The sequence below is a fragment of the Ambystoma mexicanum genome, chromosome 8 (assembly GCF_040938575.1).
Source record: "Ambystoma mexicanum isolate Mex_15411 chromosome 8, UKY_AmexF1_1, whole genome shotgun sequence".
Lineage (NCBI taxonomy): Eukaryota > Metazoa > Chordata > Amphibia > Caudata > Ambystomatidae > Ambystoma > Ambystoma mexicanum.
In genome coordinates this window covers 1605087303-1605107381 of record NC_090929.1, presented here as the reverse complement: position 1 = coordinate 1605107381, position 20079 = coordinate 1605087303, and the positions used below count along the sequence as shown (strand labels likewise).

At 45.8% G+C, this 20079-nt stretch overlaps 1 protein-coding gene across 2 annotated transcripts in view; it reads left to right on the top strand.

Annotated features, from left to right (window-relative positions):
* Nucleotides 1–20079, top strand: part of NRAP (nebulin related anchoring protein) — a 515982-nt gene that overhangs the window by 433650 nt on the left and 62253 nt on the right. For both annotated transcript variants that reach the window (XM_069611850.1, XM_069611849.1), the window contains exon 30: nt 2432–2629. In XM_069611850.1, the coding sequence (XP_069467951.1) occupies nt 2432–2629 (198 nt within the window). The remainder of the gene's footprint in view (nt 1–2431; nt 2630–20079) is intronic.

Genomic DNA, 20079 nt, shown 5'->3' with positions numbered 1-20079 from the left:
ATTTGTGAGATAGCCAAATAATTTCATCTAACAATTTCCTTCCTCATCCAGTTCATCTGCCTTTGCTCCAACCAAGTTGAATAAACTTCATCGAATACGGCAAAAAGATATGGGACAGGAAACAGAGATGGGTCCCTTTCAGGAGTTATGAAAGTGTTTTATTCCATGTTTCCTGCAGTGGGGGCAGGAGGTCCACACGCAATCCTGGACCGTATTCTTTGATGAGCATCTTCCTGTAGAATGTTCCAACATATCCTGCATTTGCTATGGACAAGGGATTTCATTGATCAATCGATTTGAAGGATGAATATTTTCATGTCGCAATTTAGAGCCCCCTCACAGGACGTTTCTGAGATACTGAGTGAACAAGAATCACAATCAGTATTGCACTTTACCATTGGATCTAAACTTTGAACCCCGTCAAAGGGATTGCTACTTGTCTGTCCTGCTTGGTTTCGGCCAAAAAGACTATATCCAAATGACTTAACCAACCAAAAGTCCAAAAGAATTTACCATCAAATGTTCGACCTTGTCAAAGTTCGACTTTTGATTGGGTAGGCCATTTGGATTCTGTCTAGGGCTGCGGGGGCTGCGGGGTCTCCCCCGCGATGCCTTCTCACTATATTGTGAGCGGGGGTTGCAGGGGTGTTCCCCGCAGCTGTCCTGCAGTTCCCATAATTTTTTTTAAAAAGGGGCTGCGGGGGTGTCCCCCGTAACCCCCTGCTCACTATACTGTGAGTCGTGGTAGCAGGGGTGTCCCCCGCACAACGCCCGCTCACTATACTGTACGGTATAGTGAACGGGGGTTGCGGGGGACACCCCGTGGCTGACCCAAAAAAAATGAGGAATGCAAGGTAAATGGGGGTGAATGGGGGGTGGGGGTGTGGGTAGGTGTTGGGGCAAGTCTGTAATGTTCAGGGGAGAAAAGACCGAAGATTATTTTGAAAAAATAATCTTTGGTCTTTTCTCCCTCGAACATTTCCGTTTCGGTAAAACAACCCCAAATCCCCTGCTTACCCATTTCGCTTGGGTTTCAATGCTATGTTGAAAATATCCGGCTACAATTATTCTACCAAAGTTAAGCACAGATAAGATAGAGAACACCTCAATATATCATCTATTTTGAGGAGTGTATGGTATATATATATATATATATATATATAGATAATGAAATATATTATATCATATATATTATTTATATATATGTATACAATATAATATATATGTATATTATATATAAGGTTCTATGAACCATTGGCGTGTTTTTTTGTTGCCGACCTACACTTTCACCGACTTTTTATTTTGCCGATGGTTAAACCTTTTTTGGCAGCAAAATGCAGGGTAGGCCCCCCTCACACCCTCACCATACTACCTCTAGCCCCAGCCCCTATATACCTTAACCCTGCTTAGCTTATGCATTTTGACACAAAAAAGTGCAAAGGAAATATATAAAAACACATTTGGCAAAAGTGTATGTCGGCAAAAGTGGGCTAGACGACACATAATCCTCACAATCAATAGATAATTCCGTAAAAATGAATGAACCAGTTTCATCTTTTATCGACTTTACAGAAGGATCATATACCTTAATGAATAATAGAGGATTCTATAGCCCACGGATTTACAAAGGAGCATAGCAACACCTCTATAGTTAGTAGGGGGCCTTATCATTTCCTGTCAATGATTGCTTAAGAGAAGAGCTTCGCCTCATGTAGAAATACAGTGTCCACGCATGCCCTCTGAAGTACTGGCCTACATTCCCTGCATGCAACAGGGGGATTCAGGCAGGGAAGAACCTTAGCTGAGAGTGTAAAGCTATGTTCTCAGGTGAGTAGAGTCTTGGGAGGATAGCTCAGGGGCAACGTGCTTGCCTTGGAAGCAAGACGTCACTGAACAACACAGGTTCGAACGCCGGGTCCACGCTTATAAACCTCTGGGTATTAATAACGTTATAAATAACCCATCATATCAGAGTAAACAAGTATTAAGAGTTTGTATTCAACATTAAGGAACTGAGTGTCTACATGACGAAGCTTAAAAGAAGAGGTCACACAAGGGAAGGCATACAGTACAAGTAAAGTAAATTATCTCTCCTTCCCTGATCTTCTTCTGTGTTGAGTATTGGATGTTGATTGGCTCTTTTGAGATTTTAGGTTTCCTGGTGAGCTATCACTTAGGGAGAGTATACTTTTAGTACGGATAAATCAGTTTTTCCCAGTACTAGTAATGTATTTAACTATTGCAATTTTAAATTTGTAAATGTTTCCCCTTTTGTGTTAAGTGTCATATTGCGCTGAGATAGTGAGTGTTATTTATTGTTTTGGCCTTTTTAGGTTTATATCCCAATCATCACTCCATCACTTGGATGACCTTATTTTACAATGTTTTTTTGCGAGACTGATAGAAAAACTGTTTTTGTGGCTGTACTTAGGTGAATTACAAGAAAGGATCGGAGAGGACTAGGACTCAGTTCCACCTGCCATTGGATATGGTGAATTTGGTTCATGCCAAGAAGGCCCAGTTGTTGGTCAGTGACCTGGATTACAAGCATCTGCTGCATCACTACACTTCCCTGTCTGATGACATGAGACTGCAGAGTGCCAAGAAGGCCTATGCGCTGCAGAGTGAAGTAAGACTTGGGTTCAAATCTGGTGCAGGGAAAAATTAGGAGAGAAAGAGAATTCTTACCTCAGAGAACGGGTTCATAGTAAATGTGCACCACCAGAATAAGTGGAGAAGCCAGAGCCCCTTATGAGCAGTTGTAAGATAATCATTGTTTTACCTTGTTAAAATTGATTGATAGTCCCTTTTAACATGCTTACTTTATTATGATAATTTGTTTATTTTTTTATTGTGCTTGGTTGGATTAAAACAAACATAAATTCAACCTTTACAATAATTTATCACAATACACATACACTTCATGATTGCATATAACAATTCCCTTTAAAAAATGAACAGGTTTCACCAACAGTACATTATACATCTTTTCCAAATATTAAGTCAATCATACCAACATTCACCAAAACCTAATTCATCATTACAAAACACCTAAACACGATTTAAACTTTACAATATTCTATACAATAGAAATAAAATTCTTAATCTCCTAGCAATTGACTTATACAGTGAAACGGTTTCACTAAGTATTAGGATAATCACACAAACATTTACTAAAAATACATTATTCATCTCTAAAAGTACCTAAAAAGAACAAATCCCCTAATAGGGTTCTATCACTTCTTAAGTCAATCCATTAGTGTACACTTTGAGACAATTAATAAAACCCCAAACTGCCAATAGAATATTCGTGTTAACCAGTCCCACAGGCCTTTGCCACAGTAAATATTCTGATATTGATAACAGTAGGTGTTGCTCTTGTTATTTGTGGACTATTTAGGCCTGCATATTTAGTTTCCTGTTGAGGAAAACAATAATATAGATTGTTTTCAACATAATCACAAGCACATTTACACTTTTCAAATTTTCAGGTGAAAATGCAAACACATTTAGACTTTTCAGCTTTCAAAATAATGTGCCCTTACTGCTGGATTAATGGGGGGATGGCATGAAAGATGAGTGGCTGGATAAATGAACTCCTATATCATTGTGATATACACAAACTCATGATAGGGTAAGGGGTGATTTACGATGTAATTGGGCCTCATTAAGAGGTTGGAGGCAGCCATGGAGCTATTTGTTCCATGGCTGCCTCCAAAACCCTTCCGACCCCGCCCTTGTGAATGGAGCAATTACCGGTCCATTCCGAGGTCTGAGGGACCGGTAATTCCCCATCCACCAGGGCCATTCCCCATTCCCATTTGAGCCCCCATAGGACTCAATGGGAATGGGGAAGGCGCTAATTGCGGTACCGTTATTAGCTCTAGAGTCCGTTTGCGGGTCCCGTCCTTAACGCCTGCAAAAACCAGGCATGAAGGAAGGACCCGCAAAAGGAACTCGTAGTAGGGAGGTAAGGGATTACCGGCACCTGTGCCCTTACCGGTGCCGGTAATCCCTTACCTCCCACCTCGTAATGAGGCCCATTGTATGCTGTCATAGAAGGTTCTCAAATTGGAGATAGCACTCTTATTCGATTACCCAAATGAGCACAGGAACATTGTTGCAGTCAAAGAAGGAGTAGGCAGTATTGCTTTCCAGCTCCAATAAATAAAATAATATTTAGATGCTCATTTTTCCAGGCCTTCAGGGCTTTTTTTTACTGAATTTATAGTCAACTCATGGTTAGAATTCTCCAACTCATCTTACTTCCAGCTCCAAAAGAAGCTACTAGGACATCTGCAAAAAACTACGTTCAATGTCATTTCTAAGCAGACACACCAATGAGACAGTACGAATGCACACCAGCAACTTTGTCACTTCTCCCTACTACACATGCTTGTATCCTTTTACTTATATAAAGCCTTTGATATGGTGGACCACTCCTTGCTCCTCATCACACTCACTAATATAGGAATCCAACACCTAGAGTGTAACTCGTTTCTCTCCTATCTGTTGAACTGATCATTGTCAGTTCTTGTGGAACCCTGCAATGTCCAAGTATACCCCATATCTGATGGGAGTTCCCCATTGATTGGGCTCTCCTTCTCACCTGTTAGACCTCCCATGCAAATGTATCTCTTCCCCTATCAGCTATGTGCCAATGATATCAGAATCTTCTTCTGAACTTCAACCCTGACCTATCTGCCCGGGATATCTGACTCTCTCTCTGCCAGTGGCTCTTTGGTAACATGTGCTCTATTCCTCCCAAACCAAAACAATCTCCCTTCATACCTCAACTGCCATGCCGCCTCCCATCCTGTATCTCCTTATCCCCATCCCCTTGTTTATTCTCACTTGGCCCACAATGTCGCAAACCTCTTTGACAGCAATCTTAAGCACCAGCATTTCATCACTGAAATAATTGTGTTGTGCTATGCAAAATGCAAGGTTACACAGCTTTATTGCAGTATAGACTGGGGGAAAAACAAGACTAACAGCCAAGCTCTCACTTGAGATGTGCTCCACATTGCAGCAGGAAACATCAGTTTTTATAAACGTTTTGATGTCAAAGTTATGAAAACTTATCGCTCCTGGTCTTTGGCTCCGTCTACTAAGCTAAAAATATAATTCTATATGTCCAACAAAAATGATTGGGCAATTCTTTATCTAAGATCCCAACCATAAACCATTTCATACAAATTTGCTACCTCATCATGCTTGAATATCATTGGTAGACTCTAAATTACTTCTACGGTGAAAAGGACATGTGCTTATCGGCTAACATGCAGTCACACTCTCCATGAACTGGCTGCATGATGACATGTTTTATGTAGATGGGAGGAGAAGACAAGTGTATCGCCTTTGTTCTTAATGAAATGCAACAGCCCATATTATGCCCTCCATGATGTCTCGCGTCTCAAGGACCACTTCTTGCAACAGTAACCACGCCATCTTATTCTTGACGCATTTGTGAATAACTATTATTATGAATCATTCTGCTTTCACCATGTGTGCAGTAATTACTTGTCTTTTCAGTCGCATCGCCATTTCTCTGTCACGCCCAGCCGATCACTGAGACATTAATCTGCCAACTACTTATGAACTTCCTGGGATGTTCAGTTCGTCCCATCGACTTCAAATAGTCTGCTGTGTTATCATAACTTGATTTATCTTGACAGTTGAATGCACACAATGGTATCTTGTTCCACCATGTAACCCTCCCCTATGGAGCCTTGGGCTTTGACATTCCTTTGAGGCAGCTTCTTTCTAGCTGACCATAGCCTTTTTCTGAATTAAATGTATTTGTTCAAATAGCGTGCTTAACTGGGTCCTCTCTAAAAGCTGCAGTGTTTAATTCTCTGCTGTGTCTGGTGCAGTTTTAAAATGGCAGCTGCCTGTCACGTTATTTTCCTCTGCAGTAAATATTTGCTTGTTATTTAGCGATTTCCTGGTGCATGCCTGCCACATTATATCTACCTATGGGTAGCAGCAACCTTATCCTGGCTACATTGTCCTGAGTGAGTCACTATCTTGGGTACACACCTTCCTGTCACCTAATCTATTCTATTTTAAAACACACTATTGTGCAAGCTAATGCCTTATCTGTCCCCTACTTGTGTAGCAAAACTAACTATTCTTTGTGCCAGCTGCATTTCCAGTAGAATGTACACTTCAGTTTCAAATTTGTCCTTTCTGATCTTATAATTTTGTTTCTTCTGAGGAAGGCTGGGGGCAGAGCCTGCAATAATTGCCCTACTACATCACTCTGACTGCAACAACAATTAGGCAGAATCTATTGAACATCTGGAAAATCTGTAACTACCTTACCTACGACCCCATAAAAACCTTAATCTTTACCCTCAGTCATCTAGACCACTGTTCCAGCCTGCTTCTGGATTACTGCTCTACTCATTCGCTCCTTAAAAGAAAGTACTCAGCTATGCAACTCACACCCTTTATAACCTGTCCCTGGTCAACCACAACAAACTCCATGATGTATGGCCTTTTGTCAGAATCCCCTGGTCATCACTTAGTTCAGATAAATCCCTCTCCTCCTCACCTGATTCTTCTGAACTGTACGGAGGATTCTTGCCTTTCTTTCTGTGGGTGATCTGCTTTTTTCTGTAGAGATATGGCCTCCCTCGAGTTGAAGCCACTATCCTGCCTGAGTGAAAGAGGCCGGCAACGGACTCCTTTCCGAGGAAGCCAATAAGATGAAAAAGCTGGTGGGCAGAAAAAACCTTTTTAGGATAGCTAGTACTTGAGTTGAATCCTTGAGGGAAAGAACCACTGATGTTGATGTAGCTGGTACGTGTCATGAGCGCTACTCCCGAGGAGCCAAGACTGGCCCAGCATCCCCGGAAGCAGGCTCATCATCCACACCCCCGGTTCCAGCAGACCCCTACAGGGGCCCTTTGGACCATGTCCTGGCGCCTCTGGCGCCAGGCTCATAAGGAACCACAGTCCCGGCGCCATGGGCGCCGGGCTCATATTCTTAAAGTGTGCAGTAGTGATTGGGTGGACTTACCTGTGGCAGACCAAGCTGCATACTCACCTAGAACAATCCAAGCTGGGTGAAGTCCCAGCCACTGGCTGGGAGGGACCAATCCTCTGTTACAGGAACTCTTTTCTTACCTGGGTGGGGCTGATGCTAATCCTCTGACACTGGAACTCTTTTCTTACCTGGGTGAGGCTGGAGGAAGAATACGCACCAAAGCACTTCTCCACTATTTAAACCACGCCCGATAGAATTCACGTGCTTCGCGTTATTCTGCAACAGCAGCAGGACACTCACCGAGTCGGCTCCTGCATTCCAGGTCCAGACACACTCTCAGCTTCTCGAGCAGCAACCTGTGGATGAAGCAAAGGCACAGGAACATCTACTCACCAGAATTCAGCCACAAGAGTCCAGTCTCCGACAACCTGCAAATAAAGACATAAGGTTAGAAAACGGGCAACACGCTCGCAGCTGCGCTCGCTTACCTTATCCATCCGTGATCACACCGGAGTTCACCGCGGCCTTCGCTTCGGCAGCATCCCAGCACCTGGAAGACAAAAGACATTGTTAGTGGTGTCCGAGCCGAAGGGTTTGCAACTCAGTTATACTTACGCGCTTCTTCACGCGCAGCAGCGGCAGCATCGCCCTCAGCATTTCGGCACCTGAAAGGAAGGAAAAGACATTATCAGAGGCGCCCATTTGGAAACGGCCACAATTCAGTTATACTTACGTCCCACCGCACGTGCAACAGCGGCGGCATCACCCACAGCATCTCGGCACCTGAAAGACAGAAAAGGACATTATAAAAGGGTGCTCCTTCAGAAGCGGCCTCAGATCTTCTATACTCACGAGCCTCTTCTTGCACAGCAGTGGTCGTGTCACCAACAGCTCCTCGGCACCTGAAGGACTATTACAAGCCACAAAAGGACACTGAGCCTAAACACTGAAATCATCCAGTGACGTAACTGGATTCCATGCGCCCCTGCACCAGAAGCAGGATGGAGAGCTCGGCTTTACTAAAGCAAAGGTGAGAGTTCGTGGAGACCAGTCGAGAACCAAGAAGTGGGAAAAGCAGAAGATTGGTGGGAGAACTTATCCAACCAGCTTGTAATTACCCCTTTTTCTTCCACCTGCAGAAAACTCACCTTACAAGCCAGACAGTCAATATTCGGAGGTCCTGCCCAGAGCGTCTTCCGAGTTCTACGCCTCATCATAGTCATAGAAGCAACTGTAGCAGTCCAGTTTGGGTCAGCGCCTCTGTGGGAATCAGGTGAGCGTTACAGAACGCGAAGCCTACCCATAATCTCCTACCCAGGCGCTATGGAAACTTCCGACACAGACCAATTGGCCCAGTTGTTGGGGGAATTAAGAGCTGAAGTCCATGCTTCTCGCCAGGAAACGAACGCCCTTAAGAGGGAATTGATAATGTCAAAAGAACGAACTGACGATCTCGCCAGACAGTTATTACAGAGTCAAGCGGGGCAAACTCCTCTACCTAACTCAGGGGGGAATTATACCCCAGTTACTTCAACCAATCCCGTTCAAATCAACCTACCTGGAAATGTGCCATTGGCACCACCTGAACGCTTTTCTGGTGACCCTAAAAGATTTGCAGTGTTTATAAATCAATGCCGACTGCACTTTCTTTGTAGACCCGCAGCCTTTCCAACTGACCAGACCAAGGTAGCCTTTGTACTTTCGTATCTTAGCGGCAGCGCCGCTGATTGGTCGATCCCTCTGGTTACACAGGATGACCCAATTCTTCGGAACTTCTCAGCCTTCCAGGCGAGTATGGAGAGACTTTTTGCAAGACATTCCCAAGGGCAGGCCCTCGACAACAAACTCCTCTCCCTGCGACAGGGCAACCAGGACCTCTTAGCCTACATTGCATCTTTTAATAGGTTAATCGTGGAAACTAGATGGCCCGAGGATAAAAGGATCACGCTATTTCACAGAGGTCTGCGTGGTGAACTTAAAGACGTCCTTGCCCAGGTCGTGAATCCTCCTCAGGACTGTTCGGAATATATTGATTTGGTGGTCCAATTGGATCATAGGCTCCAAAACAGAAAGGCGGACCGATCCAGGTTTGAAACCCGAGTATTCACGAAAACACAAAGCAAACACAAAGGGGTCGACACTGTTGAACCTATGCAGATTGGGGCCGTAAAAGGTCCCTTAACCCAGAAAGAGCGTGACAGAAGACGACAAATGCAATTGTGCCTCTATTGTGGAAACTCTGGACATTTTCTTCGAGATTGCCTGGTAAAACCACCTAAGAAGACAGTAGGAGCTTCTGACAAGAACTCTGAAAAGCCTGAGCCGGGAAACAACCTCGCCCGACAAGTGTAGAGGTCCGCTTGCCGAGCTTAAAAACCAGTTCTTTGACCTCGCACTTCATAATGCCTATGGTCCTCGTAAACCCAAAGCAACCAGAACGTTTGCATGCTATTAAGGCATACATTGATAGTGGAGCAATAGGAAATTACGTGGACCGCGAATTGGCTTCCAGGATGAACCTACCTCTTTGTCCAAAGGCGGTTAAAGACGTCATTACCACGGTGGATGGGACCGAAATCCCCTCCGGACCGGTAACCCATACCACTGCTGAAGTGACGTTACTAGGCCAAGACGGGCATCGGGAGGTAATTGTGTTCGACGTGATCAAGGCTCCTCAATTCCAAGTAATCCTAGGAATCCCTTGGTTGGAGAAACACAACCCTCAGATTGATTGGCGAGCAAAGACGATAATGTTCCCTGAGTGTGCACCAACCTGCTATCCACGACCCAGCATTGGCCTTGCGTCAGCAACGACTGATGGTCCACAATTACCTCAAGAGTATAGAGAGTTCCAAGATGTTTTTCAAAAGGAACAGGCTAACACCTTGCCACATACTTGTGTATAGGCGCGTTACAAATGCCATATCATATCACCTCACAGATCATACGATTGTCAGATAGATCTGCTACCCGGTGCAACTCCCCCTTGCAGTAGGATTTACGCCCTCACCGAGCCTGAGAACCTTCATCTGCGACAGTATTTAGACCAGTATCTGGCCAATGGCTTTATCCGTCCGTCAAAGTCTCCTGCATCCTCGGCTCCGTTCTTCGTACCTAAAAAAGAAGGTGACCTCAGAACCTGTATTGATTACCGTGCTCTGAATCAGATAACAGTAAAAAACAGATACCCCTTACCTCTGATCCCGGAACTCCTCAACCAGGTGAAAAACGCCTGTATTTATACCAAGCTTGATCTCCGGGAGCTTATCATTTGGTACGGATCAAGGAAGGTGATGAATGGAAGACGCTATTTCGCACTAAGTATGGGCTATTTGAATACCAAGTGATGCCCTTCGGACTATGCAATGCGCCGGCCACCTTCCAATATTTCATGAATGACGTCCTCAGAGAGCTCATTGATGTCTGTGTTGTCGTCTACATAGACGACATTCTTGTGTACTCATCTTCGGAAGCTGATCATCGAAATCATGTTAGGGCGGTCCTTGAAAAACTTCGCCAACAAAAACTCTTTGCCAAGCTCGAGAAATGTGCCTTTCATGTCGCCGAGGTCGAATTTCTGGGATTTATTCTGACACCCAAAGGAGTCCACATGGACTTGAGAAAAGTTGACGCAATCCTCAAATGGCCATCTCCTACTTCCGTGAAAGGCATTCAAAGCATGCTAGGCTTTGCCAATTTTTACCGCAGATTTATTCCAGAGTTTTCACGAGTGGTACAACCCATCACATCCCTCTTAAGAAAAAATAAGCGCTTTGAATGGTCTGCAGAAGATGAACAAGCCTTCCAAGAGCTAAAGGCCAAGTTCACCTCGGCGCCAATACTGAAACACCCACGCCCGGATCTCCCTTACATCGTTGAAACCGACGCCTCCAGCTTAGCAATGGGAGCAGTTCTATCACAAAGGGATCCAGAGACTAACCAACTGCATCCTGTGGCATTTTGGTCTCGAAAGTTCTCGGCGCCTGAGATTAATTACACCATCACGGACAAAGAGCTTTTAGCTATTAAATCCGCCTTTAAGGCCTGGCGGCATTATCTCCTCGGGGCCAAACACACCGTTACGGTGATCACCGATCATCGAAATCTACAGTATCTGAAAACCGCCAAAGCTCAATCCTCCAGACAGCTTCGCTGGGCTCTATTCTTTGCTGAATTTGACTTTGTGATCACTTACCGCCCGGGCAGCAAGAACGGCAAAGCAGATGCTCTTTCCCGAATTGGAATGGGAGATAACGTTGTCAATCCCGAACCCGTACCAATAATTCCTGAACAAAGGATCTTGGGTCTGATTTCTTCGCAATCCATCGAGGATATTGAGGCAAAAACTAAACAACTTGTGACCCCATCAGACTTACAGAGCTGGTTACAAAGAGGAGAGAACTTCACCGTAAACAATGACTTGCCTTATTTCCAAGGACGATTATTCCTACCACACGCCGATTTGCAAAAACAGGTAATCTCCTGTTATCATGATTCATTAATGGAGGGTCACCCTGGCATCGCCAAAACCACAGAAACAGTGAAGAGACACTTCTGGTGGCCTTCATGGAGAAAAGACATAAAAGAATTTGTGATGTCCTGTGGTGTGTGCGCTCAAAACAAGGGTCAAAAGAAAAGGCTGGCTGGTCTTCTGCAACCATTAGACATTCCACCGTGTCCCTGGCATACCCTTTCCATGGACTTCATCACAGACTTACCCTCTTGTTCCAGGTACAACACTATTCTCGTTATTGTGGATTTGTTTTCTAAAATGGCCCACTTCATTCCGCTAAAAGGCTTACCTTCAGCTTCAGTACTAGCCAGAGAATTCCTTGAAAACATTGTCCAGTTACACGGCTTCCCGTCGGTACTAATCTCTGATAGAGGAAGCCAGTTTATTTCTCACTTTTGGCGTAGTTGTTGTCGGTCAGCTCAAATCGATGTAAGACTTTCAACCAGCCATCACCCCCAGGCCGACGGGCAAACCGAGAGAACAAACCAGACTCTCGAACAATATTTACGATGCATGCTACAACAGTCTGAAAGCAACTGGAAGGACATCCTTTGGATAGCTGAATATGCATACAACAATTCAGTTCAATCGGGAACCGGGAAGAGTCCCTTCTACATCTTGTATGGAATTCATCCTCGAACCTCCAACCTCGACCCACCTCAAGATCTTGGAACACCCGCCGTAGATCAGTTGCACTCTGTTATTACCCAAGCTTTCAAGGAAGCGACTGCACATCTACAACAAGCTAAATAAAGGTACAAAAAAGGAGCAGACCAACACCGAAGCGATGCCCCTCAATACCAGGTTGGGGATCAAGTCTGGTTGTCCACCAAACATTTATCGCTAAAAGGACCTCGCACCTTCAACCCCAAATACCTGGGACCATATTCAATTACGGCCATAATTAATCCAGTGGCCGTTAAATTAGATTTGCCAACCCATATGAGAATACATCCTGTGTTTCACGTATCTCTTTTGAAACCCATGCAACCTGGAACCAGACTGACCAGACCTCCAGAACCCTTTCAGGTGAATGGAGAGCCCGAATTTGAAGTTAAAAACATTTTGGACTCCAAGATCATCAAATCAAAACTATTCTACCTAATCGACTGGAAAGGCTACGGACCCCAGGAAAGATCCTGGGAACCCTATGACTACGTCCATGCTCCTCGTCTAGTCAGGAAATTCCACCAAACCTTTCCCGATAAACCAAAACCCCCGGGGAGGACAAGTTTGGGAGGGGCCTTGAGGGGTGGTGCTGTCATGAGCGCTACTCCCGAGGAGCCAAGACTGGCCCAGCGTCCCCAGAAGCAGGCTCATCATCCACACCCCTGGTTCCAGCAGACCCCTACAGGGGCCCTTTGGACCATGTCCTGGCGCCTCTGGCGCCAGGCTCATAAGGAACCACAGTCCCGGCGCCATGGGCACCGGGCTCATATTCTTAAAGTGTGCAGTAGTGATTGGGTGGACTTACCTGTGGCAGACCATGCTGCATACTCACCAAGAACAATCCAAGCTGGGTGAAGTCCCAGCCACTGGCTGGGGGGGACCAATCCTCTGTTACAGGAACTCTTTTCTTACCTGGGTGAGGCTGGAGGAATAATACACACCAAAGCACTTCTCCACTATTTAAACCACGCCCGATAGAATTCACGTGCTTCGCGTTATTCTGCAACAGCAGCAGGACGCTCACCGAGTCGGCTCCTGCATTCCAGGTCCAGACACACACTCAGCTTCTCGAGCAGCAACCTGTGGATGAAGAAAAGGCACAGGAACATCTACTCACCAGAATTCAGCCACAAGAGTCCAGTCTCCGACAACCTGCAAATAAAGACATAAGGTTAGAAAACGGGCAACACGCTCGCAGCTGCGCTCGCTTACCTTATCCATCCGTGATCACACCGGAGTTCACTGCGGCCTTCGCTTTGGCAGCATCCCAGCACCTGGAAGACAAAAGACATTGTTAGTGGTGTCCGAGCCGAAGGGTTCGCAACTCAGTTATACTTACGCGCTTCTTCACGCGCAGCAGCGGCAGCATCGCCCTCAGCATTTCGGCACCTGAAAGGAAGGAAAAGACATTATCAGAGGCGCCCATTTGGAAACGGCCACAATTCAGTTATACTTACGTGCCACCGCACGTGCAACAGCGGCAGCATCACCCACAGCATCTCGGCACCTGAAAGACAGAAAAGGACATTATAAAAGGGTGCTCCTTCAGAAGCGGCCTCACATCTTCTATACTCACGAGCCTCTTCTTGCACAGCAGTGTTGGTGTCGCCAACAGCTCCTCGGCACCTGAAGGACTATTACAAGCCACAAAAGGACACTGAGCCTAAACACTGAAATCATCCAGTGACGTAACTGGATTCCACGCGCCCCTGCACCAGAAGCAGGATGGAGAGCTCGGCTTTACTAAACCAAAGGTGAGAGTTCCTGGAGACCAGTCGAGAACTAAGAAGTGGGAAAAGCAGAAGATTGGTGGGAGAACTTATCCAACCAGCTTGTAATTACCCCTTTTTCTTCCACCTGCAGAAAACCCACCTTACAAGCCAGACAGTCAATATTCAGAGGTCCTGCCCAGAGCGTCTTCCGAGTTCTACGCCTCATCATAGTCATAGAAGCAACTGTAGCAGTCCAGTTTGGGTCAGCGCCTCCGTGGGAATCAGGTGAGCGTTACAGTACGAACATCTCCTGCTGTTGAAATCTTCCCCGAAGAAGAGTAGAGCAGTGGAGTTTAGAGTCAATCCCAAAATATGCGTACAAAGGGTAAACTTCCAAATTCAGAATGGAATGAACTGCCGTAACAAGAAGCAGCAGCTCTGGTCTCCAGTGCAAGGCCAGGAGCAGAGGAAGTAAAAAGAAAAAAGGAAGACTAACAAGTGTAGAAAGGAGCAGAAGGGATAAGCGTTCCGAGGAAACACCGAAAAGAAAGAGCAGAAAAGGCAGCAGCCGAAAGAAGGGCAGAACTCGTAAGCTGCCAAGAGGGGAAATGAAACTAGACACCTAACGAGACCCGAGAGAGGCAAGCAAGCGCAGAGCGCAAACAATAGGAGAGAAGGAGAACTCGATAAGAGCAGGTGAATAAAGGGGCTGCAGGGGCAGCCACGGCGAAACGCACAGCGTCGGACACAAAAGTAAAGAAGTTATAGTCAGGGTTGCAATGCCCAGAGTGCAGGAAGTGGAGTGGCGGCCATGACAGTCAACAACTAGACCGCTGTTGAACGTATCAAGGAAAACGTGACATGCTACTTTAATGGCGTCGGTACCTCCAGGTATTCCACAAGCGCCAGGATGACAGGCTTGTGACAGTATGCCCCCTTCCTATTCTGGGATTGCCAGTTTTACTTGGGTGTAGTCTATGAAACAGACAAATCAGTCTGGAAGTGTGTACAAGAGAAACAGGCTCCCAGGAATCTTCAGTATGCAGCACTTCCTGAATCTAGAGTCCATGATTTTAGCAATCTCATACTCCTCTGGGAGATTATCAGCTGGTATTCGTGAAAAAGGAGCAGAACGCTGGTAAGGATCCTCCTTGTTTTCTCTGAACAGAGATGAATGAAAGACAGGATGTATGCACTATATGCGTTTGGGTAGTTGTAACCGGTAGGCCATAGGATTGATCCTTTCTAGGATGACATAAGGTCCCAAAAAACGAGGAGATAGTTTTGAGGGACATACCCAGCGGGGAAGAGACTTCGTGCACAGCCATACCTTGGTGCCTTTCGTCCAGGTTGGTGATGTCTGGGGATGGAGGTCGGCTTGTGTACGATTACGTGCTTGGCTTTCTTTAAACCTTTCTTGGTAATCTTGTGTGCTTCCGTAATGCTGGAAAGTATGGCATCTACCGAAGGTACAGGAGAAGCATGAAGAGACCTCGGTATAATACTGAGAGGGTAAAAACTGTAATTGCAGAAGAAAGGGCTGAGACTGGTGGCGGTATGATTCAAGTTATTATACGAAAATTCTGCTGTGGGCAATAGTGAGACCCAATTATCCTGTTGGGAATTGGTGTAACAACACAGATATTGCTCCAATGTAACATTTTATCTCTTAGTCTGCCCATTGGTTTGGGGATGAAAACCTGAAGATAACGCCCTGTCAATGCCAAGTCTGTTACACAAAGACTTCCAGAACCGGGAAGTACATGACTCTCTCTGTCCTATGTTATCTTTTCAGGCAGTCTGTTTAGACGGAAGATGTCTTTGGCTGCCATACCCGCTGCTGATGGTATACCAGGAAGAGGGGAGAAATGCGCCATCTTGGAAAATGTATAACACCTCCAGAGAGAGGGAGATCCACTCTAAAATCTGTAGTGAGATTGCTCCAAGGTCATGAAGGTACCTGATCTTGTTGAAGCAGACCAAGTGGTCTTTGTGTGCGATACTTGCCTTTGTTGCACATAGGGTAGTTTTGGATGTACTTTTTCACTTCCACCGATAAGCGCGGCCACCAGAATTGTCTCTGGATCTGTTCTAAAGTGGCAGCACAGACTCTATGACCTGCAAGAGTATTGTCATGACACCATTCCAATGCATACCGACGTCAATCAGAATCTGGAAGGTACAGTCGGTTATTGATGAAGATCAATCCACCACAATCATGGACATGGTACTTTTTTGTAGTTTTGGGCAGTGTAGTAGCCCGACTGGGGGCTTCTTTAACTCTTTGGAGAAAGGTATACACCTGACAAATGATCCTTTTGCGAGGAAATAGAAACTCAGGACAATGTTCGAAAGTGCCACCAGGACCGGGAACTCTGGACAGGGCATCAGCTACTGCCAAGTTATACATGATAGTAAAGTCGTATTGAGCAAAATAATTTGCCCATCTGGCTTGTCTGGAGTTTATGCACTCCATTTGTTGAATAACCTTATGGTTTTTGTGATCCTTCCGGGGAAGAAAAGGATGAATGGCTCCTTGGAGTAGGTGCCACCACTCTTCACATGCAGTCTTCATGGCAAGCAGTTCTTTTTAAATGAGCGCATAATTGGTTTGGCTCAAAGTCAGTGTCTTGGATAGGTAGGCCACTCGGTGTTCGGTGCCTTCAAATTCCTGTAGTAACGCGGCCCCAATAGCAGCCGAAGAGGCATTTGCTTCGACAATGAATGGTCGACTCTGATCAGGTTGTCGAAGGACTGGAGCTGAGCTAAACAGATTTATAAGGAGTAACAAAGCCTCTTCTGCATCGTTAGACCAGGAAAAGGGTGAAACAGATTTCTTTAGGAGGGCAGTGATTGGCAGTACCACCTGAGAAAAGGCAGGAATGAATTTCCGATAAAAGTTAGCTAGACCCAAAAGCCTTTGGATTTCTTTTACGGAAGTGGGAGAATGTCATTCCAGAACAGCTGCCACCTTTCTGGAGTCCATCTCATATCCATGTTTGGACAATATAAAGCCTAAGTAAGGGACGGTAGAAACCTTGAACAAACATTTCTCTGGGTTGACCAGTAAATGATGTTCTTTCAATCGGAGGAGAACCTGGTGGAGATGTTCCTGATGGAGTTGTAGGGATGTAGAGAACACCAGGATATCAACCAGATAGACAATGGTATTGTGAAACAATAGATCAGAAAACAATCGGTCCATAAATCTCTGGAATATAGCAGGGGCATTCACCAAGCTAAACGGCATTACCTTGTACTCATAATGCCTGTGCGGGGCCCAAAACGCTGTCTTCCATTTGTCCACTGCACGAACACGCAGAAGATGGTACGCCCGTCTTAAGTCCAATTTGGAAAAGATAACAGTGCCCTGAAAGGCTTCCAGAATGTCTTTGATTAATGACATTGGATACCTATGCCTGATGGTGACACGATTTAGTCCTCTGTAGTCGATACATGGCCTTCATTCTTGGGTATTCCTTTTTGGAACAAAGAACAGGGATGCCCGAGCGGGAGAACGGGAAGGTTGTATCACGCGTTTTGAAGATTGGAATTCAGATATTTCCGGAGCACTTCCTTTTCCTTGAGAGACAGAGAGAACAACCATCTAAAAGGTATGAGAGGTTCAGGAAGTAAATCGATAGTGCAGTCCTCTGGTCCATGGGGTGGCAGTTCCTGGGGATCCCTGTCCAGGAAGACTTCGCTTAATTCACCGAAGTCTGTGGGTATGCAATGAACTCCTCGTGAGATTGGGGTAGCAGATGGTAATGTCATGGCCTTGACAGTCTCATAGTTGACTCAGGATAAGCAGGACTTGCAACAAAAACCCAAATTGAACACAATCTGATTCTTGGTTCAATCAATTGCCAGATTATGCTTCCGTAGCCGTGACACCGCAAGGATCACAGGGAAATGGGCGGCCCTAATAAGGTTGAACTGTATGTCCTCCTTGTGTTACAGGACTGTCATGTTCATTACTTCAGTAGTATGTGTAATTAACCCAGAGCTAAGGGTTTTGCGTCCACTCCCTCGACTTTTTGGTCTTCTTCCTTTTCGATGCTTTCTATACCCATCTTGTTAGCCCAAAGGTTGTCCATAAAATTGTCAGCTGTGCCACAATCAATAAGGGTTAAAGAATCTACCTTCTGTTGTTTGACCAGAAGCTGAGTGACAACAACCATCAACCGGTTGTCTTCGATGGAAACCGTAGAGGAGACTGTCATGGTGACATAGGGACTGGGATACCCACCTCAGAAGTTGTCCCTGCTAGTTCCGATGTCACCCATTTCCCAGGCAATGAGGAGGCACTTCGGGCCAGTCTTTGAGAAGATGTTGTCCAGAACCGCAGTCCGTGCATAGGCTGTTCTCCTTGCGTCTCTTGCGTTCTTCAATGGACAAAGGGGATCTGGCGGTCCCTATCTGCATAGGTTCGTCTTTGGTGGAACGGATGGAAGAGGAGGTAGGAACCGGTGACTCAGGAAAACTCAATAGACTGTGACCCTTCTTTGTTTCTGACCTCCTCTCCGAAAGGCAATAATCAATCTGTAGTGTAGCAGACAACAACTCAGAGAAGGAGGAAGGTCTCGGCATCTGGGCTAATTCGTCCTCCAGTTCTTCCCTTAATCTGCATCTGAATATGATATATTGCGCAGCTTCGGGCCATCCGGTATCCGCTGCCACGCGTTTAAACTGCATGATATACGTGAGGAGGTTGGATGTCCAGCAGTTCTTCACAGGCGACATGAGAGGTCTCCTGTCTCTCGAATGCCAGTTTGAAGAAATTGGTAAAGGCACCATAGTCCTGGAGGACTGAGTTAGTGCTGGTCACGAGCGGGGTAGCCCAAGCTAGGGCATTCCCCGTTAAGTTGGAGATTAAGAACCCTATTCGGGATTGATCAGAGGCATAGGTTTGGGGCTGGAATGTGAAGTGGATAAGGCAGGCTTCCATACATTCATTAAACCTTTTTGGTGATCCATCATATTTGCCGGAGGCCAAGGGCATGGGAGGGAGTTCAGCAAGATGTTGGTCACGAGCAGTGACTATCTGTCGCAGAGCGCTGTTTTCTGTTTTCAAAGTTTGAACCACTTGTGAAAGACCCTTAACAGTGTTTATCAATTCTTGCATTTGCTCCGCAGTGGCCATGATGGGCTCTTTAGGGCATTGCAAACTGTCCCTGTTCGTCCCCCTCCTCCTCACCTGATTCTTCTGAACTGCACAGAGGATTCTTGCCTTTCTTTCTGTGGGTATTGCACTTTTTTCTGTAGAGATAGGGCATCGCTCAAGTTGAAGCCACAATGCTGCCTGAGTGCAAAAGGCCTTCAAGGGACCCCTTCCCGAGGAAGCCAATAAGAGGAAAAAAGCTGATGGTCAGAAAACAAAACCTCTTTAGGATAGCTAGTACTTGAGTTGAATTCGTGAAGGAAAGAACCATTGATGTTGATGTAGCTGGTAGGAATATCTCCTGCTGTTTAAATCTTCTCTGAAGAAGAGTAGAGCAGTGGAGTTTAGAGTTAATCCCAAAATAGTCGTAGGAAGGGTAAACTTCCAAATTCAGAATGGAATGAACTGCCGTAACAAGAAGCAGCAGGTCTGGTCTCCGGTGCTGGCAAAAGGCTGGAGACCGTAGGTAGCACAGGGCGCTGCGAGTAGATGGTAAGGCCAGAAGTGCAGGAAGTAAAAAGAGAAAAGGAAAACTAACAAGCGTAGAAATGGAGCAGAAGGGAGAAGCGTTTCGAGGAAATGCTGAAAAGAAAGAGCAGAAAAGGCAGGAGCCGAAAGAGGGGGAATCATAGGAGACATGGGACGAGACCCGGGGTGGGAGAGGCAAACAAGCCCGGAGTGCAAAAAATAGGAGAGAAGGAGGACTCGCTAAGAGCGGGTGTAAAAAGGGGCTGCAGGGGCAGCCATGGAAAAACGCACAGCGTCGGTCCCAAAAGCAAAGAAGTTATGGTCAGGGTTGCAACACAAGGAGTGCAGGAAGTGGATAGGCTAAGAATAGTCGGGAGGCGGCCATGACAGTCAACAACTAGACTGCTGTTGAACGTTTAATGGAAAACGTGACGTGCTACTTTAATGGCGTCGGTACCTCCAGGTATTCCACATGCGTTCAGATGGCCGGCGCGTGACACCTTTCAAGTACTTTTGACCCCTCTTCAAATTATCCCTTGTGTTCTACAAATCCATCCATGAC